Below are 27,656 nucleotides of genomic sequence, written 5' to 3'. Positions count from 1 at the left end.
AGTGTAGAGGCGCATGAGGTGATGTATTCCTGCGCAGCGCGGGCCGCCGGCCAATCACAGCCGGCGCCGGAATTTCGACTTATCGAAGCTCAATTGAAGCTCCGCCGCAACGCGTCGCCGACCCAGCCAACACCACGTCCGCGCCTTCCACTCCTCGCCACCGCCCTCGCCGCTGCGTCGCCTCCGCCTCGAGCTTCCCCTGCGCTTCGATCGCCCTCTGCGAACCTGACCCTGCGATCTGCTCGAGGCCGCTAGGCCGACAGCATCTTCCGCCATGGCGACCACGTCCAACCTGTTCATGTACTCCTTGACCATCCAGCCGCCCACCGCTGTGCACCAGGCTATCCTCGGTCAATTTGCTGGCACCAAGGAGCAGCAGATCGTCTCCGCCTGCGGCTCGCGTCTGATCCTGCAACGCGCCGACGCGCAGGCCCAGAGGATCACCACCATCCTCACCCACGATGTCTTCGGCATCATCCGCGCTCTTTCTGCCTTCAGGCTGGCCGGCTCGTCCAAAGGTATGTTCTAGCTAGCACGCTTTATTCAGGGCTTTATAGTGATTATCCAAGTCCGCGACCAGCAACTTCGCATCGCGCTCCCTCAGCCTGTTGAATGCGACGCCCCGCAGGTGACTCGGGGAGCGACGGCCACCTTTGGTTGAAGAACAGTGCTAAAGATCGTTACTTGGAACACAGACTACATCATCGTCGCCTCCGACTCTGGCCGCATCGCCGTCCTCGAATACAACCCCCAGAAGAACATATTCGTTCAGCTCAAGCTCGAGACCTTTGGAAAGTCGGGCGTCCGCCGTGTGGTCCCAGGCCAGTACCTCGCCACCGATCCCAAGGGCCGCGCATGTATGATCGCGTCCGTCGAGAAGAACAAGCTCGTCTACGTCCTGAACCGCGACTCCAACGCCAGTCTCACCATTTCCTCGCCGCTCGAGGCCCACAGGCCGCAGACTTTCGTATTCTCGCTGATCGGTCTGGATGTGGGCTACGAGAACCCCATCTTCGCCGCGCTGGAGATTGATTATGACGACGTGGACCAAGACCCGACTGGTGAGGTCGCCGCAAGCAAGCAGAAGGAGTTGGTTTACTATGAGCTGGACCTTGGCCTGAACCACGTCGTGCGCAAGTGGGCCGACACCGTGGACAGGACTGCGAACATGCTGTTCCAGGTCCCAGGCGGCACAGACGGTCCCAGCGGTGTCCTGGTCTGCGGTGAGGAGACCATCACCTACCGTCACATCAACCAGGACGCCTTCCGCGTTCCCATTCCACGCCGTAAGGGAGCCACCGAGAACCCGCAGAGGAAGCGCATCATCACCGCGGGCGTTATGCACAAGATGCGTGGTGCTTTCTTCTTCTTGCTGCAGACCGAAGACGGCGATCTGTTCAAGGTTACCATCGACATGATTGAAGATGAACAGGGCCAGCCCACGGGTGATGTGAGCAGGATCCGAATCAAGTACTTTGATACTGTCCCCAGAGCTACTAGTCTCGGCATCCTGAAGAGTGGTTACCTCTACATCACAGTAGAGTCTGGCAACCACCTATTCTTCCAATTCGAGAAGCTGGGTGACGACGACGACGAGATAGAGTTCCTCAGCGACGATTTCAGCCCGGAGCCGGACGCACCGTACGAGCCCGTGTTCTTCCACCCGCGGCCTGCTGAGAACATCCTGCTGGCTCACAGTGTTCCAAGCATGAACCCGACTCTGGCATGCAAGGTCGCAAATCTCACGGACGATGACGCCCCACAGATCTACACCGTCTCCGGAACCGGGGCGCGCAGCTCTTTCAAGACGCTCAAGCATGGATTGGAGGTCTCCGAGATCGTTGAATCGGAGCTTCCTAGCGTACCCGAGGCCGTTTGGACGACGAAAATCCGGAGGGATGATGAATATGATTCCTACATCATTCTGTCCTTCTCCAACGGTACCCTTGTACTGAGCATCGGCGAGACTGTGGAAGAGGTCATGGATACTGGATTCTTGTCATCGACCCGTACACTTGCCATCCAGCAGCTTGGCGAGGATGGTCTAATTCAAGTTCATCCGAGGGGTATTCGTCATATCCAAGGAGAGGGCCGTATCAACGAATGGCCTGCACCACAGCACAGGACTATTGTTGCTGCTACGACAAACGAACGCCAAGTAGCCGTTGCACTCAGCTCTGGTGAGATTGTCTACTTCGAGATGGACACGGATGGATCTCTGGCCGAGTACGATGAGAAGAAGGAGATGAGCGGCACCGTTACATGCCTCAGTCTAGCAGAGGTGCCCCCGGGCAGGGTTCGCAGCTCATTCCTTGCAGTAGGATGTGATGATTCCACGGTCCGCATCCTCAGCCTGGATCCGGATTCCACTCTGGAGAACAAGTCGGTCCAGGCGCTGACCTCCGCACCTTCGGCGCTGAGCATCATGGCAATGGCTGACTCATCTTCTGGTGGCTCTACCCTTTACTTACATATTGGGCTGTACTCCGGAGTCTATTTGCGCACTGTCATCGATGAGATTACTGGCGAGCTGACCGACACTCGGACTCGTTTCTTGGGTGCCAAGCCCGTCAAGCTGTTCAGGGTCACTGTCCAAGACCAGAGCGCCATCCTGGCAACCAGCTCTCGTTCCTGGCTTGGATACTCTGATCAGCAAACTAAGGCCTTCACACTCACCCCTCTGGCGTATGCTCCGTTGGAATGGAGTTGGAGCTTCAACAGCGATCAGTGCCCTCAGGGCATGGTCGGTATTCAGGGACAACATCTTCGGTAGGTGCAGATCGAGCCACTTCTGCCTCTTCCGTGGTGATTTCTTTCACACTATGCTCTTCCCCAGTGACTCCTCATATTGGGACGTTATGTCGCCTGATTGGAGTATTGCTGCTATCCGCTTTCCGCTCGTCATCCTGTATGAAAAAGCTGAAGCTAACATGAACGATTCAGGATCTTCACCATCGAAAACCTCTCCACCAACCTTCTCTTTGAGAACGTTCCTTTGATGTACACGCCGCGCAACCTTGTTCGCCACCCTACCGAACCCCTTTTCTATGTAATTGAATCCGACAACAATACCTTGGCAACAAGCACTCGTCTCCAGCTGCTCAACGATCCCGCGACCGTCAACGGCGACGCAAAAGAGCTTTCTCCGGAGGAGTTTGGTTATCCACAGGGCAATGGTCACTGGGCTTCGGCAATCCAGGTGGTTGACCCGATCGAGAGGAAAGAGGTGGTCTACACGCTCGAGTTGGAGGAAAACGAGTCTGCAGTCAGCGTCTGCCTCGCTCCGTTCCAATCTCAAAACGACGAGACATTCCTTGTGGTTGGCACTGCCAAGGACCTGGTCGTGGCGCCCAGATCGTTTACGTGCGGTTACGTCCACATCTACCGTCTGCTGGAGAACGGTCGGGAGCTCGAATTCATTCACAAGACGAAGGTGGAGGCGCCTCCCATGGCTCTTCTACCGTTCCAGGGCAAGCTCCTGGTGGCAGTTCTTGCTGACCTCCGGCTCTACGATCTTGGTCTTCGCCAGCTGCTGCGAAAGGCTCAGTCTCTCAACGTCGTGCCCAACATTCTCACCGGCCTGCAAACGCAAGGCAGCCGCATCATCTGCTCGGACGTGCAGGAGTCTGTGACATACGTTGTGTACAAGCATCTCGAAAACCGGCTAATTCCCTTCTGCGACGATAACATTCACCGATGGACGACGTGCACGACCATGGTTGATTACGAAACAACGGCGGGCGGTGACAAGTTTGGTAACATCTGGCTTGTTCGCTGCCCGCCCAAGACGTCTGAAGAGGCGGACGAAGAGGGTTCTGGTCTGCATCTCATCAACGAGCGGCCATATCTTCAGGGCACGCCCAACCGTCTCGACCTCCTTGCCCACTTCTACACGCAGGACATCCCCACGTCGATCCAGAAGACGTCTCTGGTTGCGGGCGGACGCGAGCTTCTCTTGTGGAGCGGGCTTCAGGGTACGATTGGAATCTTCATTCCTTTCGTCAGTCGCGAAGACGTCGACTTCTTCCAGAGCCTGGAACAGCAACTGCGCACCGAAGACCAACCGATTGCTGGCAGAGACCACCTGGCATTCCGCAGCTACTACGTTCCAGTCAAGGGTGTGATCGACGGCGACCTGTGCGAGAGGTTCCTGCGGCTGCCGAGGGACAAGAAGGAGTCGATCGCGGCTGAACTGGACCGCAGCGTGCGTGAAGTGGAGAGGAAGATTGGCGACCAGAGGACGCGGTTTGCATACTAGGCAATGTCGACGGGCGGGTTGGTTTACTGAGTGGGTGAGTTCTTTGGAGCAGTGGTTTCTTCAGGCCTGGCGGTGCTCACGGATAGGGGCTATTTACTGTGATTAGCTATTCAGAAAAACGGCGAAAAGTAACGACGGGTTTAGGTCATGCATTGCAGCATGGCAGGTGTAGTTCGAAGAAAAAAAGATTGGATGACTGCTCTGAGTGCTGCCGCCTCGTGTCCAGCCTGGCACAATGAGGACTCGTCACCAGGATACAGACTTGCACGTGTGAGTATTGGCTGCTTATTGAGCTGCTTGTACCACATTTCTCTAGCCCCATGACGCGAAGGCAGACGCTTTCGGTTTGCCTTATGGATGCCTAACCAATCAGCATTGCCGACTCCAGACCCCAAGAATTTCGTCCTCTCAGCCGCATCCGCTCCTCTCAGCCCCCGCTTCGTGCTCTCCCTTCTCACCATGCGTGCAAATCCTACGCTGGCTGCCTCCCTCCTTCCAGCTTCCTCCAATTTCGTCACGATTGTTGACGATCAATTCGTCAGCCTTGTGCGAGGTCAGCAGCGATGGCTTGCCCCACTATCCGACAATCGATAATGGTGTCGCACAGGCATATCATTCACCTTTCCCCGCGAGCCAGTTTAGACGGCATAGCAACAATGGGCCTGTGTCTCACCTCGCCCCACCCCGCCGCCTTAGTCGTCTAGTGTCTCGTCGGCGCATATGCCCGCTTCCGGGGAGGCTGCTCGAGCCGCCAATCTTAGGAAAATACACCCACACCCCTTGTTTGCGAGGATCGTCGGCACATGTGCCATGCGAGGATAGGAGCAAGCATACACAGCCTTCGTTAGGGCTGAGCTCATCCGCTTGCCTGTTCTCTCTGCATTTTGCAACTGCGGCTCATCGCACATTCCTGCCCAGCCCGATCAACACGAAAGGCGAATCACCAGGGAGAACGCCTACTTCCCATGCATCGTGTACGACAGGCGGAGCCTCTCTCAGTGGCTGAGATGTTTTTTTTCTGGAGAGGTGGGGGATGCGATGACAGTGGTTTACTATGCGTACTTTGGCCCTATTGTGGCGCCGCCGCCGGCGGCCACCATTTCGCCGTCCGCTTGCCAAGACGGCCATTGTGTTCACCTCAGCTCGCCTGAGTAGGGGAAGGCTTGGAGCTGCGGACAGAGTGGCGGAGCGGTCCAGGAGTCATCCTGGTTGGTGGTGTACGGCAGGGGATAAAAGGTTGGGTGTTTGCCTCGCGCTTGCCCTTTCTCTCTCACACGTGTTGGGTTGTTGTAATTCTTGGGTTAGTGCTTCTTGCCATTTTCTTTGTTGCCAGACTCGACAAAGCTCCTTCTCTTGTACGAGGGACGTTACGCAACGGCATCCTGTCCGGCGACATACTTAAACCTCGAACTCCTGCGACCGGCAAAAAGGAGGCACGCTCTACTATCTTGTCCAACTATCTCCAGTGTACCGTCGAGTGAACGGAAATATGTCGACGTTGAACAGACCGAAGAAGTTGATTGTTTGCTGCGATGGTGAGTACAGCTTCCGCGTACATCGTTCGTCTATCCTGTCCGCTTCCTTACCTGAGCTTTCCGTCTACTTCCTCGTTCGATAATACCATATACAACGTCCCTCAGCTTGCGAGAGGATGTCGCGTGTTGGACAAGCTTAGGATCCGCCTCTATTTCCCATTGCTCTCTAGAATCAACACTTCATCGTCACCTCTCCTCGCAAGCTGCGCGCTAATAGAAGACAGGAACGTGGATTGTATGTCACATACCCGAAGCTTCCGTCCACGAGTAGCTCACATCCACCAAGGACAGCAATAATGGCCAGCTTGAAAACAATGGCACCCTCCTCCACCCCAAATGCGAGGTGCAGGACCCGTCCAATGTGACGCGAATCGGCCGGGCGCTGCCGTGCTCGGATTCGCAGCAGCGGCCGCAGATCGTCTACTACCAGGCGGGCGTCGGCACGGGGCCCAGCCTGACCGAGAAGCTCTTGGGCGGCGGTACGGGCAGCGGCGTGTCGGAAAACGTGCGCGAGGCGTACGGCTTCCTGGCGAACAACTACCAGCACGGCGACGCCGTCTACCTGACGGGCTTCTCGCGCGGCGCCTTCACCGCCCGCTGCATCGCCGCGCTGGTCGACGCCATCGGCCTGCTGACGAAGACTGCCATGCGCCATTTCTACCGCGTGTTCGAGGACTTCGAGCATGCGGGCGAGGAGGGTTACAGGACATCCATCACAGAAGAGATCCCAGAGTTCCATATTGAGTTGTCCTCGGCGGGCAAATCGTTGATCGAGAGGAGGAAGGAGTATCTTGCAGAGTACTTCAGGGAACTGAAGCGACTGCACAAGACACGAGAAATTCCGATCCAGGCAATCGGGGTGTGGGACACCGTTGGTATGACCCCCTTTCTCGACACTGCGGTCACTGCCGTTCAGTGATGACTTCTCCTTCGTCCTCCCTTTCGCCATCCACATAGCTTCCAAGATCCAGTTCGCGTCTGTCCATCACTTCTGCTGTTTTCTGACGCTAACCACTACCATCAGGCGCCCTCGGCATCCCCACCACCGCGCTCCTCCAACGCGTTGGCCTCCCCGCCTTCCTGGCCGACCCGCTCATGACGCCCAACCCCTACCGCTTCACCGACACGACCATCGGCAAGAACGTGCGCCACGCCTTCCAGGCCCTCGCGCTCGACGAGCGCCGCTCCAGCTTCTCGCCAACGATCTGGGAGCAACCCGACGCCGAGTCCGATCAGGCCCGCACCGTGCTGAAGCAGGTCTGGTTCCCCGGCGCGCACGCCGACGTCGGCGGCAGCGAGCCCGACAGCGGGCTGGCGGACGTGTCACTCGCGTGGATGATGAGCGAGTTGGAGACGGCCGGGCTGGAGTTCGACGAGGCGTACCTGGCGGACCAGTGGCGGCTGAACCGGTGGGAGTACGCCGAGAGAGCGGCGGCGGCAGCATCCTCCTCTTCCTCCTCCTGCTCCTCCTCCCTCTCCCTCGTCGCCTCCGCCGCTTCCAACACCCTCCTCCGCCTGCTCCGCTCCCCGCTATCCTTCCTCCTAACCGCCGCAAACCACAAATACGCCGACGACGACGCCGCCTCAGACGCCGACCTCACCCCCGCCGTCCGCGCCCTCGCCCTCGCCCGTCGCGACGACACCTCTCCCCCGGAACCCCACTGGGCCCTCACCCGCCTGCACGACTCAGCCGCCGACACCATCACCGCGCTCGGCGGCCTGGCCCCGCGCGCGCCGCTCGCCGCCCACCGCACCGACTACGCCACGGGCAAGCGGCTGCCCGCCGCCTCCGCCCTGCTGCGCAACACGCGCGAGTGCGTGCACGCCAGCGTCCGGGCGCGCGTGCAGGCGCGCGGCGAGGGGTTCGACGGGGTGGGCGTGTACGGCGCGGACGCGCTGCGGATGAATGGGTGGGTGGTTGAGAGGAAGAAGGACGTAGACGGTGGCGGATGGCGGTGGGTCAACAGGAACGGCGGGCCGGAGGTCAGGGGCAAGGTGTTGGAGGAGGCCGAGCTGGGCCGGTTCGAGGTCATGCTGTTGCAAGAGGATGCGGACATGGCGGCGTGGCTGTTGGGCGGGGGTCGGGGCGCGGCGAGGGTGGCGGTGGAGGTGGCGGATGGGTCTTCTTCTTCTTCGTCTTCTTCTTAGTCGTTGTTGATGGTGGTGGCGGAATCGGCGGATGATGAGTGATGGGGTGAGGGGGAATGGAGGAAGTGAGATTGCTGTGTACAGGTGGGGTATTAATTGTGTTTTTGGTCAAGGCGCCTTGCGTTTCTTTGCCTTTATCCTTTATGCATTCTTACTGGGCTTGCAGGAGTTAGCATCGCAATCATGAAGAACCAGGCATTTCTAAGATTATAACCCCCTGAATGGACAACACGGCGATATTGATTGAGTCTGGAAGATATGAGCCAAGGAAATATATCAAATGGAAAATATGCCTTTAGTCAGCGTGTACAAGTGAGCAGACGGATCAACCACTCCATACGAGGCCTCTCCTGTCACCTCCTTGGCAGACAATCAGTAGACACAATATCCATACGTTGTTGCACCAGATGTTGGACGTCTAATCCACTTCATAGAAAGTAATTCTATTCTGTACAAATTCGTGATCATATCAAAACAGCACAAGAGTATGTGCACATCGCAATACTCCGATCCAATGCCTGACCCATGCTACAGGAAAACAAAAAACGGGAAACAAATATCAACATCTAAGCCTCAACCGCGTGTTTCGAATCCGGGTCGAGCATGTGGTCCTTGTTGTCGCCTTCAATGCTGCCGGCCTGGCCACCAACCTTGGTCGCTACTATCACCTCCAAACCCTCGTCGATCTTGGGGCCGCGGTAGTTCTTTCTGCCATCGATGATCCACGTGATGCCGCTGATGATGATGACAATGGCAAAGACAACAATGCAGTAGTTCATGTTGGAGCCTGTGACGGGGAGCTCAGGCGGGAAGACGAACAGGACGGTGGTAACGATGACATATGCGACGCCAATCTAAAGGAGAAGCAACGTTAGTTATGTTCAATCGTTAGGAGTGAGGTAGAGGGAATGCTTACCAGGTTCGCAACCCACGCAACCGGCTCGGGCAAGGTCCAGCTCCGGGGCGGAAGCATCTTGCGACCGCGCATGCAGTTGATAGCGATAGGGAGCCCATACGAAATACCAAGAGAGACAACGGAGGCGGCGGTAATGGCGTTGAACGCGCTGTCAGAGCCAAGGAAGATGCAGCCGAAAATGATAACCCAGGAGGTAGTGAAGATCAGAGCATTGAGAGGGATATCAAGGCCGTGATGAACCTTGGCCAGCTGCCTGGAGAAGGGAAGACCGCCGTCACGTGCGAAGGCGTAGACCATGCGCGACGAAGTGGTCATGATGGAGGTGGTGGCGAAGAGCATACAGACAAGGGGGAAGATGAGCAGGCAAATGGCGCCAGCGTGGGAGTTGGTGGCGTTGAAGAGAATTTGGAGTAGCGGCCCAGCCGAGGAGGAGATGACATCGTCAATGTTGCCAGCAACGAACAGAAGGCAAACGAGGAAAACGAAGCCGGTGAAGGTGCCGATGGCGACGCAGTACACCATGATCTTGGGACCTTCGACGGCAGCGTTGGGGATTTCCTCGATCATGTGAGCGACGGCATCGAAGCCGGTGAGACCGAGGCCACCCTGCAGAAGACCAAGGAGCCAGGCAATGCCATCAGGCCAGCCTGTCTCGTTGATGAACTCGCGGAAAACAAAGTCGCCGGAGGAGTAGTTGGGCGAGGCGCATGCCAGGATGGTGATGCAAATGATGGCGAAGCCGGCAATGGACCAAGAAATGGCAGCCTTGTTGACATACGGCAGGGCCGAGTTGGCAAAGGCGTTGATGCAGAAAGCGAGGACGTTGTAGCCAATGTAGATGAGGAACTGGTGCCAGGCCTCCGGTTCGTAGTTGGGATTCTCAAGGGAGATGACGCCGACAACCAGCTGACTGCCCAGCAGGCCGCCAGTGCAGACAAGAGCAATCCAGCCGAAGGTGTTGATCCATCCCGTCACCCAGCTCAGGGCAGGCACCCAGGCCTTCCAACTGATGACGGCAACCCAGTGGTACTGGCCGCCGGCGGTTGGGTAGGCGGAGAGGAACTCGGCAAGCGAGGCGGCCAGGCAGAGGTTGCAGATGCCGGCAGTAATCAAACCCCAGACAACGCTAGTAGGACCGCCGGACGGCAGGGCCAGGGAGAGCGAGGTGGATAGAGCGGTCCAGGAATTGAGGATTGCGAAGGCAAGGCCCAGCATGGACAGGAAGGAGAACTGGCGCTTCAGCTCGCCCTTGTGGCCAAGGGTCTCGAGCTGGAGCTCGTCGGCGGTGAGGTCTGCGGAGCGCGCCATGTTGTCGAGCGCTGGGGCGGAGACGAGGAGGAGAGAGACGGCGGATGAAGAGGCCTCTTAGCGGGTAGAGGTGGCAAGTAAATACCTGTTAGGGCAGAGGCGCCCTACGAGGAGCCGGCGCTGATAGGCCCCCGCGTTCGGCGGTATGGGCGCTGTTTGTGCCTGGAGCTAGCGGATTTGTATCTGGGCCTTAGTGATGAAATTAGAAAGCTGTTACCAAACCCCTTCGCGCCGGAGCCAATCACGCGCGGCCTGGCTCCGCAGAGTTGCCGTTTGCAGCAACGCGCGGCTGGCGCTCTGGTCGAGGCGAGAGCGAGCACGGCGGCGGATTGCGGAGAGATGGCACGGGATGCGTCGAGGCCGTCTGGGGATGGTCTTTTCTGGGGCAGCGGCACGCTGACTTCACAGCAGCGCTCAGCGAGCCTTTGGGTCACCAGCGGTCAGCTGGGGGCCGGCCGGGTCGGTCAAATACGCCTGCTAGCTGCCGTCATGATCGCCCGGGCTAGCCTTCTTGTCAGGTAAGCAGCCGCCGTCTGCCGACGCACCCAATGGCTATCTTGGCCGCTCGTGGGATGCGCGTGTGTAGGGCTGCATTTAGGTTATCAGCTTGGCGGAGCGGGCCTTTTCGCCTCTGGTCGACCGAGGCGTTGACCCGGCTTGTTGTCACGTAACGAGCTGACACAGGTGCAGGGCGCAGACAAGGCGACACGGCGCACTCAAGCTTTTCGTCCAAGCACGGCAGCCACCGCGCCGCACTGGCTGCACGTGACATGACGCGGGCCGGCCATGTCTCCGAACTTTCCAGCTGCAGGTGGAGCGCTAAGCCCGCTGCAGCCGAAAGGGACTCGGCCGGGACCTAGTCGCAGTAGCGTCGCGCGCGCCCTCAACTTCACCTCAACGTCCGCATCGCCCAGCGCTGGCCGTCGAGAGCGTGTGTACGATTGCGATACCGCTGCGCACCCGTGACCCGCAGCTGCAAGTTTTTCTCCCTCGGCTGTGCGGCTCGCGCGTATAATGTTGCCCGCTTATAAGACGGAGCCCCTGAAACAGGCTATTGTCATGCATGAGGAAGAAGTCGAGCTGCTGGAATCGCGCCGCAGCAGCAGCGACAATGGCCATCAAGGTAAGTTTGGCTTCCGAGCGGGTGCGCGCCGGCGACGCAAGCCCTTCTCTGCTTCCTGTGCCGTCTCGCTTGGCCCAATCGCCTTGATCAACCCTGCACGTGCTGCGCCGGTGCCGGCCCCCAGCTGTTTGCTTTGTGCCTGAACCGACGCTCTTAGATCAACACCTGCCCCTCGTGGGCAGTGTGACCGGTGTCCGTCGCGTGTTTCAAGACCCAAATTCTCGGGTCCAGCGCATTATAAAATCTCTCTCTCCGTCGAAACACACTGGTCCACCGACCATCGGGCCTCGCACTCTCACTATGCTCGCCGTGCTTCTTCTCGTCCTTGGGTAGGCATCCAGCCATATCACGCAAAAAAAATTAAAAATCACTGACCTCGCCATGTAGCGCCGCCATGTGGGCCAATGGGGCCTCCAACGCCATCACTGCCGGCAACTCTACGTCGTGCGACTCCGTCCTCCACGGCTACCAGTGCTCCCCTGAGATTTCCCACTTCTGGGGCCAGTACTCGCCTTACTTTGAGGTCGAGTCTGACATCTCGGCCGACATTCCAGACCAGTGCAAGGTCACCTTCGCTCAGGTCCTGTCTCGTCACGGCGCACGCGACCCCACGTCCGGCAAGACGACGGTGTACAATGCCACCATCCAGAAGATCCAGGAGAACTCGACCTCGTTCGAGGGCAATGTCGCCTTCTTGCAAAATGTCGAGTATACCCTCGGCGCCGACGAGCTCACTGCCTTCGGCGAGCAGGAGCTGTACAACTCTGGCGTCAAGTTCTACCAGAGATACGCCTCCCTTGCCCGCTCCAACCACATGTTCGTCCGCGCTTCGGGCCAGTCTCGTGTTATTTCAAGTGGCAAGCACTTTACCGAAGGATTCCACGCCGCCATGCAAGATGACAAGTCAAACCTCACTGGAGACTATCCCTACGACATGCTCATCATCAGTGAGGAGGAGACCATGAACAACTCCATGAGCCACGCCATCTGCACGAACTTCGAAAATGAGGACGACGACATCATCGACGCCCGTGGCCAGGCTCCATTCAATGAAATCTGGCTGCCTCCCATCACCAGCCGCATCAACGATCAGCTGCCCGGTGCGAACCTCTCGGATACCGAAGTCACGTACCTGATGGACCTGTGTCCCTACTACACTGTCGCCGATCCCGAGGGCAAGCTGTCTGACTTCTGTGACGTGTTCTTCGAGGATGAGTGGAAGCAGTACGACTACTACCAATCTCTGGGCAAGTACTACCACTACGGTGCCGGCGATCCCCTCGGCCCCACTCAGGGCGTGGGATACGTCAACGAGCTCATTGCACGTTTGACCAACACGCCCGTCGAGGACCACACGTCTACGAACAGCACCCTCGATTCGGATCCTGCGACCTTCCCTACCGGTCCGGGCCACGTCCTGTTCGCCGACTTCTCCCACGACAACGATATGACGGCCATATTCTTCGCCCTTGGCCTGTACAACGACACCCAGCCCCTCAACAACACGCAGGTGCAGTCCGCCGAAGAGAGCGGCGGTTGGAGTTCTGCGTGGACGGTGCCGTTTGCTGCAAGGCTGTACGTGGAGAAGCTTGCTTGCAGCGGTGAGACAGACGAGTATGTGAGATTCCTCGTGAACGATCGGGTCATCCCGCTCAGCTGCGCCGATTCCGATGGAAAGTGCAAGCTCGATGCCTTCATCGACACCTTGGATTTTGCCCAGTCGGGCGGAAATTGGTCCGCTTGCTTTGACTAGATCCCCGACAGCGGTGAGGTAGAGAAGATAAGAAAAATGAAAGATCAACCATCTGCCGCGCTGAATTTGCCCCTCTAAATGCCAAAACTCTTGAATTGTTCGAAAAGGAAGCGCGGAGTAATCATGAATCAGCGACAAGGTTTCGAGACGTATCCGAACGGTAATTCCATAGGTTACTCTCAATAACACGATGGATTGCCAAGGATGACAGGACGGCAGTTAGCGACGCTTTACGAGCAGGCGCTAGTGGCTCGTCAAGTAGCAACTCAGAACCCCACCTATCCAAAACATCACATCAGCCTTGGCAGCATGGGGCGTTCTACAAGTACCATCAACGGAAAGCGCCGAAGACCAAGCGATCCACACGGGGAAGAAGGAAATAGATAAAAGGATGACCGCTCCCCTTCCTTTCCGTTGCTGCAAGTCCCAGCTACCACGCACAATTCCCAGGTCCCAACTCGAAAACCCATCTGCCCCACCTCTCCTTTCATCTCACCGCCCACCATCATGTCGTCGTCCAAAAGTAGAGTCATGCTCACCGGCGGCACGGGCTACATCGGCTCCGGCATCCTCCTCGCCCTGCTCCGCGCCGGCCACACCGTCAACGTCGTCGTCCGCAGCGAAGCCAAGCAATCGCAGGTCGCCAGCGCGCCCGCCCTGCTCTCGCTGCTCCGCGAGGTCCACGGCACCGCCGACGTCGACGCCTTCTGCAAGTTCTTCATCGTGCCGGACCTTACCGTCCGGGGCTCGCTCGACGCCGCGGCGCGCGGGTGCGCGCGCGTCATCCACGCCGCCTCGCCGCTGCCGCACTTCGAGTGCAGCGGCGCGGCCGAGCAGCGCGCGCAGATCCTCGCGCCCGCCGTCGCGTGCACGCTGTCGGCGCTCGAGAGCGCCAAGGCATCCGGCACGGTCGAGCGCGTCGTGTGCACGTCGTCGGTCGGCGCCTTCGCCGCGGGCGCGCTGCTGGGCCCGGGGTACGCGGGCACGGAGGAGGTGCACGTGAACGAGAGCAGCCTGCAGCCGCACGTCGAGCCGCCGTTCCCCGACGTGCTGACGGCGTACTGCGCGAGCAAGGCGACGGCGCTGCGGCGGAGCCTGGAGTGGATGGCCGCGGAACGGGCCAAGGGCCCCGTCGGGTTCGATCTGGTCGCGCTGGGCCCCGCATACGTGGGCGGCCGGCATCCGCTGGCGGCGAGCACCAAGGATCTTTGGGACACGAGCAACTTCCGCTACTTGCGGCTGATCACTGCTGCGGAGAAGGGGGAGGGGCCGAAGGAGGTGGCGTGCGCCGCGCATGTGGACGATGTCGTGGATCTGCACCTGATGGCGCTGGACCGGGAGAAGGTGAAGACGAAGGGCGAGGGCGAGGAAGGCGCGGGGACGGAGTTATTCACTGTGGCGGTGGATATGCTGTGGGAGGATGTGACGGAGGCGACCAAGAAGCTCTTCCCGGCCGAGGTCGAGAAGGGGGTGTTGCCGAATGCTGGGTATGTGGGCACGCATAGTCAGGTCAAGTTCTACAGCGAGAAGGTGGAGAAGGCGTTTGGGGTCAAGCTGAAAGGCGTAGAGGCGATAGTGGAGAGCCTCGTGTCGCAGTACTTGGAGCTGTTGGAGAAAGAGAAGTAGCTGGTGCCTTTGGGGGTTTGGCAAGGCCATGTCGGATAAAAATCCGCACAAAGCGGTAAAGGATAGGACAGACGGGTTGATGGAGCCGAAGGCTGCGAAGTCGAGTAACACTGCTTTAAGGAACAATTGGCATGCTGGACACTTTGGGGCACTTTGATCCTCACAGTGGATCTTGACGGCCCGGCGTATCGACACTGTTTTACTCGATTTGTGAAACACGACAGGTACCATCCGATTTTTGGGGGTTCCGGAACGCTGGTGGGCCCGTGGAAGCTGCACATCGCCGATAGCTGGAGGTGATCGCGGCCTGGATCAGTCGACCCGCGGCCCGGGAAGGCAAGAGTGCATCCATGCGGAAAAGCGCCAAGGGTGTGTTGTTGGCGGGTGTGGGGCATGGCCGGCGATCAGGCTACAACTCATCGTTGCCAGGCCTACTTTCCTCTTGAGTCAAGCCCACAACAGTCCGCACCTCCCCCGTCAGCTCTGCGAATGCCACCATGAAGGGCCGCCTGTCGAGGACGTCGTCTACGTGCAGCGTCGCCCGCCCAGAGTCGTCCTCGTCGTCGCACCCGTCCGAGGCGGACTCGCTCGCCGCCCTGCTATCGCGCCCGCCGCAGCTCCAGCGAGAGCGCGACCCGCTAGAAGTGGCCTGGCACTCGACCGTGACCACCTACTCCAAGCTCACCAGCGGCCTGCCCACCACCGCCACCCAAACCCTGCCCGCCGCCCCGCCCGCAGACCGCCTGGTCGCCCTGGCCGAACCCGCAGAATGCTTGTCCAGAAGAAGACCGGAATCTCGACTGCAAAAACCGCCGCCGTCGCCCGCGACCTCGCACTCTTCCTGCGCCGGTCTCTGGCCGTCCGTCCTGCCTGCCAGCCTGCTCTGGTTCGTAGTGTACGGAAAGCGCCAGCTGCCCGCCGGCACCGTGCCGTCATGGTCGTGGGCCTCCATCTCCGGTGGCTACGTCTCTTGGGACGCGCTTTGGCCGCGCAGCGAGGTGCCATGGCCGCTCGGCCAGACGCCTGAGAAGGCGGCAGCACTTGCTCACGATGCCCACCAACAGCGCGGCTTCCCGCGCCTAGACGGCAAGCTGCGGATCCTGCAGGCCCGCTGCCGGTCCAATGAGGACGATAGTGATGGCAGGAGCGTCGGCCTCTCCAAGGGCGTCATCACGCTGCGCTGCACCCTCTGCCCCGTCCTGGCCGTCGCCGACATGCGCGATTGCGACCGCAACATGACGGGCGGCCGCGTCTTCCAGGGCTGCATCATCGCCGACGCCCGGGCACGCAAGGCGGTCCGCGGCGGGCTCGAGCTGCCCGATCGCGACTGGGTGACGACGCAGCTGCGCGTGTGGGAGGACCTCGGCTGGCGGAACGACCAACTGAAGCTGCTGTTCGATCTGAGGCTCGAGCCGGCCGAGTTCGCCGCTGTCAAGTACGAGGTGCTGTACTGCGTCAAGTTCTACGAGTACGCACCCAGCTCCGTTTCCTGGGGTCATCACGACGGCCTGCTGGTGAGGCGGAGGGCGGGCTCGACCAACGACGAGTACGAGCGCGTGGGCTTGTGGAAGTGCACCCGAAACTCCATGTTTGATGACAAATACCAGGTCATCAATCTGGTTTGAGGAAGTAAAACTCTTGAGAAAAGGAGGAAACAAAACGACCAGTGATCTGTAGTATCTCGCAGGCACATTTATCAGACAAATTTGACTTCACGGTAAGTCACTTCCCAATTGAAGATACATAGCTAACTTTCCATCAGCCACAACGGCCTCTCGGATCTGTCAAACAAACCATGATCCCCTCTCATTTAATATCGGCACTCTTCACGATCGTCCCGAAAGCATCTCCCAACTCAGCCAGGACCCACTGCAGCGCATGACACATTAGCCTTTGCTCATCCACCAAGGAATCAATCCGCGTCAACGATGAGATATCGCAGCACGTCCCAAGCAGGAAGCGTAAAAAGAACAAAAAAATCAAGTAGAAAAGCGCATAACCCGAAAACAGCCACATACAACACAGAATCAAAAACTGTACCAAAGAAACCAAAACATAGAAGGAACAACCCCAAAGGAGAAAAGCAAGCAAGAAATCTGAAAGAAAAAAAAGAGCACCCTCAAAACTCACCTTCGTAACCTCGTCCCCGCTCCCGCCGGGAATGTCCCGATCCCCCACGGCGTCCTCGACGACGACGACCTGCAAGCCCCTCTGGTCCGCCTCCCTCGCCGTGGTGCTCACGCAAACATGCGCCATGTACCCCACCAGCACGACCTTGGTCTTCCCGGTCGACTTCACGAAGTCACCCAGCGCCGTCTCGGCGAAGGCGCCGGGGAACTTCTTGCCGATGACGACCTCGCGCCCGCCGCTCTCGGCCGTGGTGCGCGGCGCCAGCTCCTCGAACTCGTCGGCCAGCGCCGTGCCGGGCGTGAAGACGGGCGTGCCGTCCGGGACGACGTGCGTGACGTGCGCGATGTGCCCGTTGGCGGCACGGTAACGGGTGAGGAGAGCGGCGATGGCGGCGCGCGAGGTGGCGAGCGAGCGCACGGCGAGCGCGCCCGTGGCGTATTCGTTCTGCGCGTCGATGATGACGAGGATGGAGTCGGTGGGGCTGGCGGTCGTGGGAGGGATGCCGGCGAGGGTGCGGAAGGATTTGGCCATCTTTTCTTTCTCTCTTTCTTTTCGATAATTGATTTTTGGTATGAGATTAGATTTTGTCGTTTGTGATAGAAGAGAACAGGAGTGGTGTTGGCGGAGATCCTACGAGCTTCAACTGAGTTGTAACGAGGAACGGGGAGAGCGACTCAGTTTGTGGGGGGTTGTGATGAGTATTTCAATTGGTTTTGTTTTCCTTTCGGGGCTTTTTTTGTACCTATGTGGTCATGCGTTACCCACACGCCAGGGTCCCGCACTTGGTGCTAGTATATGGAAGCCCGGGACCCTAGTCGAGTATAGCATAGCATAGCTCGCGGTGGTGGAGACGGTCGCGGCGCCGTCGGTTTCTTGTTCTTCTTACCCCGCTGCGGGGCTAATATCATTGTCGGGGTAGCGGCTCCGGTCAGGGCACGTCATAAAATAATCTCATCACTAAGCAATCGCCCTTGGCCCGACGGATTACTTTACATATCAGAAAGCCTGCCGTATTCGTATATCTTGAGCTCAATGGCTGGTTGCATCAGAGTTGACTCGGATGAGATGATTCTCTGCTTGAGTAATGCCAATGGTATTCGAAGGCAAGTGATAGCGATTCGACGAATCAAACGCATTTGCGCCCCCGAGACTAGTGCAACCGACGGCGTATGAGTTGAAGCGCGCAGGCCATCGAGCAGCACACTGTAAGTATGGGGGTTGCAATTGTGTGTGTGTGTGTTTGTGTGGCGGTCCCGTGCCCATGATACTACAGGATGCAGGAGATGGTTTAAGTTGATACGCTGCCGTGGGTCCGGCGCTCGTTCAAGGGCTGATGGAGGGCGAGGATTGCAACGAGGACTACTTGCAACATGTTATGCCTATATGAGTCCACTGTCAAAAGACGGTTTCGTCTTGTTGTTGCTATAAATAATGTATAAGACTACGGGGAGGGTCTCCATTCTTGTTTTCGTGATTCGTCTTCTAAAGCAAATTTGCTGTTTTCAAGTGCATCTTTGAACAGAAGGAGGGCGGGAGGAAGACATTGAGCAAATGCGAACAAGCAATAGAGTTGAGAATACTCAGGGGGGAATTAAAAGAGCAACAAGGTGTGCCAAACGGGGGCTGTAGAGGAATGAGATAAGAAAAGGGACGACCATCCAGTCTGTTAATACAATTGCCGTCGCTCCACTGCCTGAAACACCAACGCTTCACAAATTGTACTTTTTTGCCTGCGAACTTGAAGACGAACTCCGTGGCTTCAAGAGAGCTCAGAAAATGTCTTCGCAACCCTCCCAACCGCTCTCCCCGTTGGCGACCCTATCCCTCATCTTCCAGTATTCACCATTGAACTTCCAGTACTCCTCGCCAGTCGTCTCGTCTTTGGCCCTGGAGAACCACTGCGGTTCAAACTCCTCGCCTGCCGCCTCGCGTGCTCTACGCGTCGCACGCTGTTTCTCTTCCACGCGGTTCTTCTCCGTAGCAGCGAGGTCATATTCGCCATCCTCCATGGCACGCTGGTCCGGCCTCAGACGCGTATCGGTCGGGGCAAGGATTGGCTTAAGGCGATCCGAAAGATCATTGAGAGTAAGTACGAAGGGAGTGAGGTTGAAAGGAATGCCGGTCGGGCGCTCATGGCACTGCCAAACAAGAGTAGCCTGCTTGTCCTTCTGACCGACGTTGTCGCCGTCTTCGTAGCCAGGTGTAAGGCGGGCATAAATCTTGTCGTTCCAGCGACCGCCGATGCTCCAACGCGTCTGGCCATCGGCGCCAACGACCTTTCCAGCGCATTGATAGGCAGACGAAGCTTTCCAGCCGCGAGGTTTGAAGTCGAGGAGACAAACTTCACCAGTCGTGTGGTTCTTGATCTCCATTAGGCCATAATTGTCCACGGTAGGGTTGCCGGTGATGATTCCAATGACGGAGGAAGTGACCTTCTTCCACGTGTACAGCTCTTCGCCACCGGAGGCGGGGCGCAAGCGCAGGAACCAGGTACCAAGGGGGTTAATATCGAAGGATTTGCCATAGAACTTAGACTTGACAGCAGATTCACCCTGGAAAAAGATTAGACAAACTCAAATATGGCGAAACGGAACTCATCGCTTACGTAGTAATCCCACTTGGCCGACTCTCCCCACGCGGCGCCAATCGGTGGGTGATGGCTGACTTGCTCAACGAAGAAGCGGAAACCCTTGTCCGGGCGGCAGTACTCGAAAGTCTCTCCCAATAGCGGATTGAATGGCTTCGCAACGCGCCCAATGGTTGAGGCATACTCACTTGCCGCAAATGCGGCAACGTAGACCATGCGTTCGCAGGAGTCTAGGCGCTCGGCGGCAATATCAAGCAAATCAACATACTCCATGTCTTCAGCGACACGCTGCAGCAGGGAAGTTGGCTCATTGAATGACACAGGCAGAGTCATCTTCGTCATGTCCTTGCCAATCATAGATTTCAGGATGCCCTGCCAGCTGTTAGCAACGTTTCAAGGACATGTAACGAGCACGTACCCATAGCGAAATCTTTGGTCGGTCATCGTCATCCAGCTTAAGACGGGTGCGCACAGGGTCTTCGTAGCCCTTGAAGGATGGTGCGATTTCGGCCGCTTTGGCTTCCCGGAGGTCCATAGCCGGAGGCTTCTCATCGCTTTCGTAAGGCGGCGGCGATGTCACGGGCAGTGATTCCACAACCTCCACCTCGCCTTCCTGAATGGCGTCGAAGAACTCCTCGTCATCGGACTCCGAGTCTGAGAGGTCAGCGAGCTCAGCCAGATTCGGCCGGTTTGTGACACTGTTATTGCGGCTGCGTGGAGCCTTCTCATCGTCCAAAGGCTCCTCAACTTCAGCAATTGCCTCCGTTTCAGCAAGAGCGCCCTTGATCTTGGAAGTTTCTCCCGTTTGAAGTCCTTGCAACGCATCCCGAAGCGCCTTCTTCGTCCGCTTGCGCTTGTCTTCAGACTCTCCGATCCTATTCTCGAGCTCCTCTTGCTCCCTTGCTACCTTTGCCATACTTTCCTCCCACATGCGACGGACGTTGGCCTCTCTGTCAAGCCTGTACTGCCAGTATGCATCTCTATCCCGCGCAATACGGAACAAATCACCAACAAGGCCCTTGAGACTGCTGACAGCCCCTTCGTAGGACGAGAAGGCCTGAGCTACAACAGGATCGGAAATTTCCATCGAAGGGTTCTTGGCCTTTTCTGCCTGCAATGCTCCAGACACTTGGGCAAGGAGGTCCAGCTGCAGCTTGGCCGACTGAGCAGTGATGTTGAAGGCATCTTTGCTAACAGGTTTCGCTTGGTCGCTGCTCACATCATCGCCGTAGTCATCATCGTCGTCCAGGTCGCCTCCGATTGATTTGCCAGTGCGGCTTTCAAATCGGCTAACCTCCTCTCCACCCAAGCTGGCATCATATGTGCTGTTGCCAAGTTCATCGTCCTCTGCAGTGCTTGGTCCAGTGCGCGAGCCGGTTTGTGGCACACCCAATGCTCCGCTGCTGACCGGGCTGAGCACCGAGTTCCTACCGTTCGGCCTCGAACTCACAGTGCTGATTGCGTCGCTCTCCTTGGAAGCCTGTTCGTTCTTTGCTTGGCGAAGTGCTTCGGTCTCACGAGTCTGCCGCTTCTCCTCCTCGCGCGCTTCGTCCTTGCTCCATTGGATTGCGTTGTTCAGTGCCCAAAACCATCGCTTGGCCTCGACCTGGTGGTTCGCCTTCAAGTGATATTTGACGGAGGACTTGCCGTGGATCTCGAAACGGAGCTTGTCCTGTGGATCCATGTGGAGTTTGGCGATCCTCATATTGATAGCCCCGCGGCACGCAGATCCAATGTCGTCTACAAATGATCAGCCGTGCATTTGCACATATTGACAATTTGGGCAAGCTTACCTTGGTGTTTGTAGTAGCTCAGAACCCCGTCCTCGAGAACGAACCACCGCAGCTTGTAGCCACCGGTGTAATTGGTCCACTTCTTCAGATAGCCCTTCATCTCGCGACTTTCCTTGGAGCCCAGTGCAACCTCGGCCGAAGCGGGCCCAGCGGCCTGGGCAGCGGAACCTAAGATTGTCTTCTCCTGGATGCCACGCTGAGCAGCAGCTGCGGCAGGGGACTTCTTCAAGATTGCCTTGGTCTTGTCGTCTTTCGTTACCTCATGAGGAAGCTTGCCTTTCCGATCTCGTCGGAAAGGGTCTGCGCCATTCAGGAGGAGGAGCTGGCATAGCTGAGTATCCCTCTTCCTGGCTGCCTCGTGAAGCAATGTACCTCCTGTCTCGATAGTCGAAGGGTCTGTCGCGAGTTCTGGGCCGTTGACGTCCAAAGTAGTTTGCACACGAGGATCTGTCAGTATACCCTCCAAAGACTTGTAGTCTCCCTGCAACGACAGTTCCTGGATTTTCTTGACATGAGTGTCAATGAAGATCGACCGCGTCAACTGTAGTTGTTGGAAAATGTCGGGCGTGCGCGCCAGATCGAGCGGGGTTTGACCATGGTAGTTTGCCAAAGAGTCATTGATACCGTTCTGCTCCAGCAACATCTTGACAATCGGCGCACGACCTAGTTGAGCGGCTAGATGGAGCGGCGTGTTGCCATCTCTGTCCCTCCCGTTCAAATCAATCCCGGCGCCGACGCTGGAAAGAACGAACTCAATGACAGGCAGCTCGGCGCATTGGATCGCAAGGTGCAGTATTGTAGTGCCCTCCAGCCGTGCCGTGGATAGGGACGCTACCGACGAGGTACTCTGCCTTGCGCCGCCCTGCGTGGAGCCCTCTTCCCTTATCGCTTTGGAAATCGCGGCAGTGTCACCGTTGCGGAGGGCCTCGAAGATGCGGAACAGCCGGACAGACTGCTCAATGGAAGCGCCTTTGGCGGTCGGGGAAGACGGCGACTGGGCGGCGTACGGGGGCGACAGCACCTCGGCGGAGGTCGCATTGGAATTGGACATGGTGGTGGACAGGTGCGGGCGATGGCGGGGGGCCTGGATACTCGACCGCGAGGCGTGCACCGAGGAGGCGGGAGGCGAGGTAATTGAGGTCTGCGACGAGGCAGGGTTGGAGGCTTGGTCGTCGTTGTCGTCGGTTACTTGAGCATCCTGCTTGGAGGAGACGCGGTGCAGAAGCGACCGCACCGAGGACTTGTTCCTCTTGTGTTGTTGGACGCTAGAGCTGAGTGATGTCAGACGTCAGCGGCTGCGGGCGGCAGTGCTCGGGGCTTGGGGAGGGCGTGGCCGCGCGGTGTTGCACCGCACGCTGCCACAATGGCTGGGCGGACGTTACCTCTCCATGGCCAGCGTATGGATTCCAGGGCCCCCAGCTGGGGCGGGACAAGAACGCGGCGACAGGGGTGGCGGCGCGGCAGGCGTAGCGCGGGTAAGGTTCTGGGCTCGTTTGCGGCGCGTATCAATCTGGGGCAGCTGGAAGCCCGCAGTCGAGACTTGCAACAGAACGAGGAGCCGGTTACACGCAGAGTCGAAGGTAGCAGGCGCGAGCGCGGAGGCGATTTAGGGAGCACATCACCGCACGTACATCGTCCCCGCGGTGCCACTGCGTCAGGCGACAGGGGTCCGCGCTGCTTGCCTGTACGTGGCTAGAAGCTTTGGGATTGCCACAAGTGAGACGCCTGCGATTGCGATTGCGCCGCAGCCCAACCCGCCAACGCGCTGTCGCCGTCGCCGCCCGCCCCTCCCACCTACGTAGCATCGCTGTTTCCCAGCTTCCTCTTGTAGCACCAGCGTCTGCCATGAGCGCCTCCAGCCCGCCGGAAGACGCCGCCCTTGCCTGAATTGCCAGCATCTTATCTTTCGAACATTCATCTAGGCTACACATACTATTTATACACCCGCAGCCAGACCTGGCCACTCTCTTTTTTACCCGTTGACGAGAATCACAACGCTGCCAAGCTGCCGCCGCAGATCCTCCTTGTCAACGTCGTGCGTATCCTCCACTTCTCCCCACATGCCCGTTTGCCAGGCGACTTCCAAGCTGCTAGCTTCAGCCGCCTCCTCGATCCCGAATCGACTGCCGCCAGGCTGGTTCTCGCGGGCATGAGCGAATTGGGGGCTCCACTCAGCCATCAGACGGGATGCTATCAGCAAGCTCTTGCTTGCCAGCACGCCACGTTCCACGCCCGCCAGCTCCCACGCCGGCAAAGAAGACAGCCACCCCTTCACTACATCCACCGTATTCTGCGGCTGCGGCACAGGCATAATGCTGTCAGGTTCCAGAATAGGCCTGATCTCGACACCCGGCCAGAGTTTGGTGGAAAGGAAGTTGATGATGGGCTGCGCCGTCTGAATCTGCACCTGGCGCAAGTTTTTCGCGCCCTCACTCAGGTCCTTCGGGTCGTGAATGTTCTCCGCCGGTGCCCAGCAAAGCAGCGTATCGGTGGTGAGGTAATTCATAAGCGATTGAATGATACCTGCTCGAATAGTTGTGTCGCCCGCGGCATCTTCCGCCTGTATATCAATCGCACGCGATGTCAGCGAGGTGAGAGGAATGTAGTGTTGCTTGAGGGCCTGCTGTGCATTGAGCAAGAGGTCCCATTCCAGCGCAATGGCAGCGGCGAGTTGTTGCTTGTTCGGAGGGATGGTAAGGACGTTCTTCGAAGCGGTCCGGACGGGTCGCGAATCGAGAAAAATCTGGTGGCCATCTACCACATCTACCCTCAGCCATTGTCACTCATCCAATGCTCAGCAATGCACCTACCGGATGTTTGCTTGACGTGCACGTCAGTCCAGAAGCGCTTCCTCAGGGCACTCCCCGGTTTTGACGCATCGGCCTCCGCGTTGCGGCTTTGCTGGAACTGCTCGGCCCGCTGGCGTTTGCGCGCAATCCGATCTTCGGCGGTCGATGCAGCAGGCTTCGGCGGGTCTGGCGGCGGGCCTGGCGCAGTGGGATGCGGTAGCGGGGTCGCAGGCTTGGGTGCGGAGCTGTGCAGACAGCGGGACGCAGACGTATAGCGCGCCGAAGGACGAAGAGCGCGTGGGGCGGCGCGGGCGATGGTGGAGAGGGACCGCATGGTGGGTGGCACGGGATTGCAGTCGCTGTGTTGGCGCGGCTCTGGAAAGTCGAAGTCGGATGGCCTGTGCAGGCGTGCTTGGATCAGAGGATCAGCCCTGGAGCCGGGTCGGGTGGGCGGTTGCAGGCTGCATGATGTGGAGGAGAGGGCGGCGGGTTCGGGGCGATCACGCAGCGAAGGTTCGGGAGGCGTGAGCCTGGCCGACTCCGCTTTTGGTTGTGAGGCTGGCCGTGGCTACTGCCAATGGCGGGCTCAACCATCAGCCTGTTGTCCGCTTCTACGCACCACGGCAACATGCCTCTCCCAGCTTCCAGCCCCAGTGCTGCGCCGTCGACTGCCGTTTCCGCCACGCATCTCGGGCGCAGGTCCTACGCGCGAGCTCACTAGCTGCCTGCTGACCCATTCCGCACGCACCTTCTCCCGGAGGCCTGCCATTGCGCCAGCTGCTCGGTAGCGCGGACCGCTGCGCTTGATACTCCTACTAAAGCTACAACACGCTCATCCCTCCCGCTCGCTTGAGCCGCACCTTCTGCTCCCTCGCGGCCATATGCTGTTGAAGCGCTCTGCAGCCCCAGCCTCGCGAGTCCCTTTGCCCCCGCATGGCCGCCATGGCCCCAGACCCGTCGACCGGCCAGTCTCTGCCCCAACCAAAGGCCATACGCTTTATCACCAACAATGACGGGCCTTATGCGAAGAGACGGAGAATCAATTCGGCCTGTTTGACCTGTCGCCGTCGCAAGACGCGCTGTTCCGGCGAGCGCCCCGCCTGTGAAACCTGCCTCAAGAACAATCACACTTGCGGGGGATATGGCCCGGACACAGAGCAGCCCAAGGACAGCTCAGGCTCCAGCTCTGTCGGCGATCACGTCGAGAGACGGGCAAGCGTTGCGCTGGATCACGGCAAGAAGTCGTCTGTGGCGTCGCCCCGAAGGCCACCACCAAAGCAGCTGCAGCAAACACAGCATCAGCAAGTCGAGAATGCGGGGATTGCACGCCCTTCTCTAGCTCACGGCGCGCCGACTGATGACCCGATCATCGACCCAGCTTTGGAATCCAGCTTCAATGGCGCTGCAAGCGCTGGCGGAGACGAGGGAAGCCAGGCTTCAAGTATGTCGTTGATATCATCTCGTAAACCGCCCTCTACTGACCCATGCAAAGGCCGGTTTTCGCTAAGCCTGAGCATTCGAAATCGCATGCCCTACTTCCGCTATTTCGGGCCGACGGCGATCATGCCAGGATTCAAGCAGATGGTAGTCAAGGTGAAAGGCAAGCAGCACAGTACAGCGGGAACATCAACAACTGATGGTAAGCACGCTCCCTAGTATCCTAAAGCCGTGTACTCAAAGACCAGTCAAGGCCTACAGTCCCCTCCTGCCACGGCAACTTCGCTCGGTCGCGTAACCTCCCAACAATCCACCACAGAAAACCCCGCTCCAGTCGAGCTTCCAATATACGACGCCTCGCCAGTTCCTCCGCCGCCGCTGATTACGCACCTGTGCAAGACGTTCTTCACACACCTCGGTTGCAATTTCCCCTTCTTGCAGGAAGTGCGGTTTATGCGCGATCTCGAGGAAAAGCAAGTGGACGCCATCCTTGTCGACTCGGTCTGTGCGCTAGCTGCACGCTTCTCCACTGATCCGATGCTGGTTGGCACGCGCCAGTTCGACGGTGACGCCGAACGAGCGGAGACGCCCCCGTCCGAATATGGGCAACAGTTCGCTTTGCGCGCCAAATCTACAATCGTTGATACCTTTGCGTGTCCGAGCGTTGCTGTCGTTCAAGCTGCTCTGCTGCTCGCATACGATGAATTCGGCGGAAGCCGTGACTCTGGTTTATGGATGTATCTCGGAATTGCCATCCGAATGGCCCAAGATCTCGGTATGCAAACCTTACAAGGGCTGAGATACGAAGGTAGAGACGGGCCCACGCCGGAGAGTGTCAAATCTGGTTCTTCCAAGAGAGGAGAAAACACGCAACGCGATCGGAGCGCAGCATCATCGCCAGAAGGGACCGACCCCAGGACTGTCGAGGAACAGAGAGCTGTGGAAAGAGAGCGGATCGACACCTTCTGGGCTGTCTTTTTCCTGGATCGCGTTGTCTCCTCCGGAACGGGACGGCCGGTGTCCTTGAGGGATAGTGATATCGAAATATCTTTCCCCTCTCTTGATTCCACCGACGAATCCACTGGTTGGCCGGTCCCCTTTCCTGCCCTAATCCGGGTGATCCATCTGTACGGCCGTGTTACGGACCTCTTGAACGGAATTAAAGAGGTATCGCACGTTACATCAGACGTGATCAAACGATTAGCATCCATGGAGAGTCTTTTGACGGACATTTACCAAAACCTCTCGTCACGTTTGCATTTCAACGTTCTCAATTTCCAGCATTACCTGAGGAACGGGCAAGGGACGAATTTCATCCTCCTCCACTTCTGGTTCCACACCCTCATTGTTCTTCTGCATCAGCCAACGCTTCTCAAGACTTTTGAGGGGGGCATTCAACAGCTCCTTCCGAACAGCCACGAGCTATCCATGTCATCTGCGAAGACGATTGCGGATATTCTCGCCTTTGCAGAGTTGGCTGACGCAAAAGCGGGTCTTGGCAATCCCTTCACCAGGTAGGATCCAATAGGCAGTCCCATGCTCTGCAACTAATAATGCATAGTCAACCAATTTATATTGCCGCTTGTGCCTTCCTGAAAGAGACTGCCATGCAATCTGCGTCGTCGAATCCGCATTCGAGGCAAGGGTCACCGCCAAATGGCCGGGCTCAAGAGAATAGTGGTGAGAGCAGTGTACATGGAGCAATTACCTCCAACGAGAACGGCTTCCGCAACCGATCAAGTGCGGGGGATGGAAGGGTCCAAGCAGGTGCATCCGAGAAGCAAATGGCCAAACATACGCTGCTAGCAGCGGCTGCCAACCAAAATTACCAGCGTTGCTATCGAGCCCTCCAATCACTCGAGACATACTGGGCTGGCGTGAAATACATTTTGACCGTCATGGACCAGAAGGCCAAGGGTGTTGTGGACCCGCTCCTATACACCAGAGAAGAGATGGAATGTGCGTTGGAAGTCCCTCAACCAGAGCCTTCTTTCGACACGCCTGGTTGGCGGCGCAAGCTATCTTGGGGGGCGTATATCGGGCCTCAGAACCATTCCGAGAAAGACCAAGACCCAGTTGCTGCTCTTAAAATCAGCAGGGGCCCAAATTTTGGCATTCCAGGGTCTCCTATGGCAGACCCAGGTCAAGGTTAGCTCTTATTTCAAGATTTAGGCCAGGGCACATATATTGACAAATCTCTCATTAGCCATTGGCTGGTCTCTTACTGGGACCATGAACTCACCAAACACGAGC

General features: G+C 58.1%; 10 protein-coding genes across 10 annotated transcripts; 7 read left to right on the top strand and 3 right to left on the bottom strand.

Annotated features, from left to right (window-relative positions):
* Positions 1-274: 274 nt before the first annotated feature.
* RSE1 (pre-mRNA-splicing factor rse1) lies at positions 275-4,258 on the top strand (the record flags this gene model as incomplete). Its single annotated transcript, XM_066776802.1, has 3 exons — positions 275-518; positions 669-2,769; positions 2,944-4,258. 3 exons carry the CDS (start codon positions 275-277, stop codon positions 4,256-4,258), a joined length of 3,660 nt encoding a protein of 1,219 aa, XP_066632644.1.
* A 1,532-nt stretch (positions 4,259-5,790) lies between these two features.
* On the top strand, positions 5,791-7,941 carry SLS55_005351 (uncharacterized protein; the record flags this gene model as incomplete). The annotated part of the gene is made up of 3 exons (XM_066776801.1): positions 5,791-5,793; positions 6,080-6,668; positions 6,818-7,941. The coding sequence occupies 3 exons, from the start codon at positions 5,791-5,793 to the stop codon at positions 7,939-7,941; spliced, it is 1,716 nt and encodes a 571-aa protein (XP_066632643.1).
* Positions 7,942-8,507: 566 nt separating this feature from the next.
* SLS55_005350 (uncharacterized protein) lies at positions 8,508-10,165 on the bottom strand (the record flags this gene model as incomplete). The annotated part of the gene is made up of 2 exons (XM_066776800.1): positions 8,508-8,795; positions 8,858-10,165. 2 exons carry the CDS (start codon positions 10,163-10,165, stop codon positions 8,508-8,510), a joined length of 1,596 nt encoding a protein of 531 aa, XP_066632642.1.
* Positions 10,166-11,682: 1,517 nt separating this feature from the next.
* Positions 11,683-13,041, top strand: SLS55_005349 (uncharacterized protein; the record flags this gene model as incomplete). The annotated part of the gene is made up of 1 exon (XM_066776799.1): positions 11,683-13,041. One exon carries the CDS (start codon positions 11,683-11,685, stop codon positions 13,039-13,041), a length of 1,359 nt encoding a protein of 452 aa, XP_066632641.1.
* A 507-nt stretch (positions 13,042-13,548) lies between these two features.
* SLS55_005348 (uncharacterized protein) lies at positions 13,549-14,667 on the top strand (the record flags this gene model as incomplete). Its single annotated transcript, XM_066776798.1, has 1 exon — positions 13,549-14,667. The coding sequence occupies one exon, from the start codon at positions 13,549-13,551 to the stop codon at positions 14,665-14,667; it is 1,119 nt and encodes a 372-aa protein (XP_066632640.1).
* Positions 14,668-15,436: 769 nt separating this feature from the next.
* SLS55_005347 (uncharacterized protein) lies at positions 15,437-16,292 on the top strand (the record flags this gene model as incomplete). The annotated part of the gene is made up of 2 exons (XM_066776797.1): positions 15,437-15,516; positions 15,662-16,292. The coding sequence occupies 2 exons, from the start codon at positions 15,437-15,439 to the stop codon at positions 16,290-16,292; spliced, it is 711 nt and encodes a 236-aa protein (XP_066632639.1).
* A 2,274-nt stretch (positions 16,293-18,566) lies between these two features.
* On the bottom strand, positions 18,567-22,228 carry SLS55_005346 (uncharacterized protein; the record flags this gene model as incomplete). Its single annotated transcript, XM_066776796.1, has 4 exons — positions 18,567-19,349; positions 19,403-19,756; positions 19,803-21,124; positions 21,178-22,228. The coding sequence occupies 4 exons, from the start codon at positions 22,226-22,228 to the stop codon at positions 18,567-18,569; spliced, it is 3,510 nt and encodes a 1,169-aa protein (XP_066632638.1).
* A 921-nt stretch (positions 22,229-23,149) lies between these two features.
* atp12 (ATP synthase mitochondrial F1 complex assembly factor 2) lies at positions 23,150-24,300 on the bottom strand (the record flags this gene model as incomplete). Its single annotated transcript, XM_066776795.1, has 2 exons — positions 23,150-23,931; positions 23,988-24,300. 2 exons carry the CDS (start codon positions 24,298-24,300, stop codon positions 23,150-23,152), a joined length of 1,095 nt encoding a protein of 364 aa, XP_066632637.1.
* Positions 24,301-25,940: 1,640 nt separating this feature from the next.
* On the top strand, positions 25,941-26,921 carry SLS55_005344 (uncharacterized protein; the record flags this gene model as incomplete). Its single annotated transcript, XM_066776794.1, has 1 exon — positions 25,941-26,921. One exon carries the CDS (start codon positions 25,941-25,943, stop codon positions 26,919-26,921), a length of 981 nt encoding a protein of 326 aa, XP_066632636.1.
* A 266-nt stretch (positions 26,922-27,187) lies between these two features.
* Positions 27,188-27,575, top strand: SLS55_005343 (uncharacterized protein; the record flags this gene model as incomplete). Its single annotated transcript, XM_066776793.1, has 2 exons — positions 27,188-27,362; positions 27,502-27,575. The coding sequence occupies 2 exons, from the start codon at positions 27,188-27,190 to the stop codon at positions 27,573-27,575; spliced, it is 249 nt and encodes an 82-aa protein (XP_066632635.1).
* Between the last annotated feature and the right edge of the window lie 81 nt (positions 27,576-27,656).

This window comes from Diplodia seriata, assembly GCF_021436955.1.
Source record: "Diplodia seriata strain FDS-637 chromosome Unknown scaffold_5, whole genome shotgun sequence".
Taxonomy (NCBI): Eukaryota; Fungi; Ascomycota; class Dothideomycetes; order Botryosphaeriales; family Botryosphaeriaceae; genus Diplodia; species Diplodia seriata.
The sequence above is the reverse complement of the archived record's forward strand: the minus strand, read 5'-3'. Positions and strand labels throughout refer to the sequence as shown.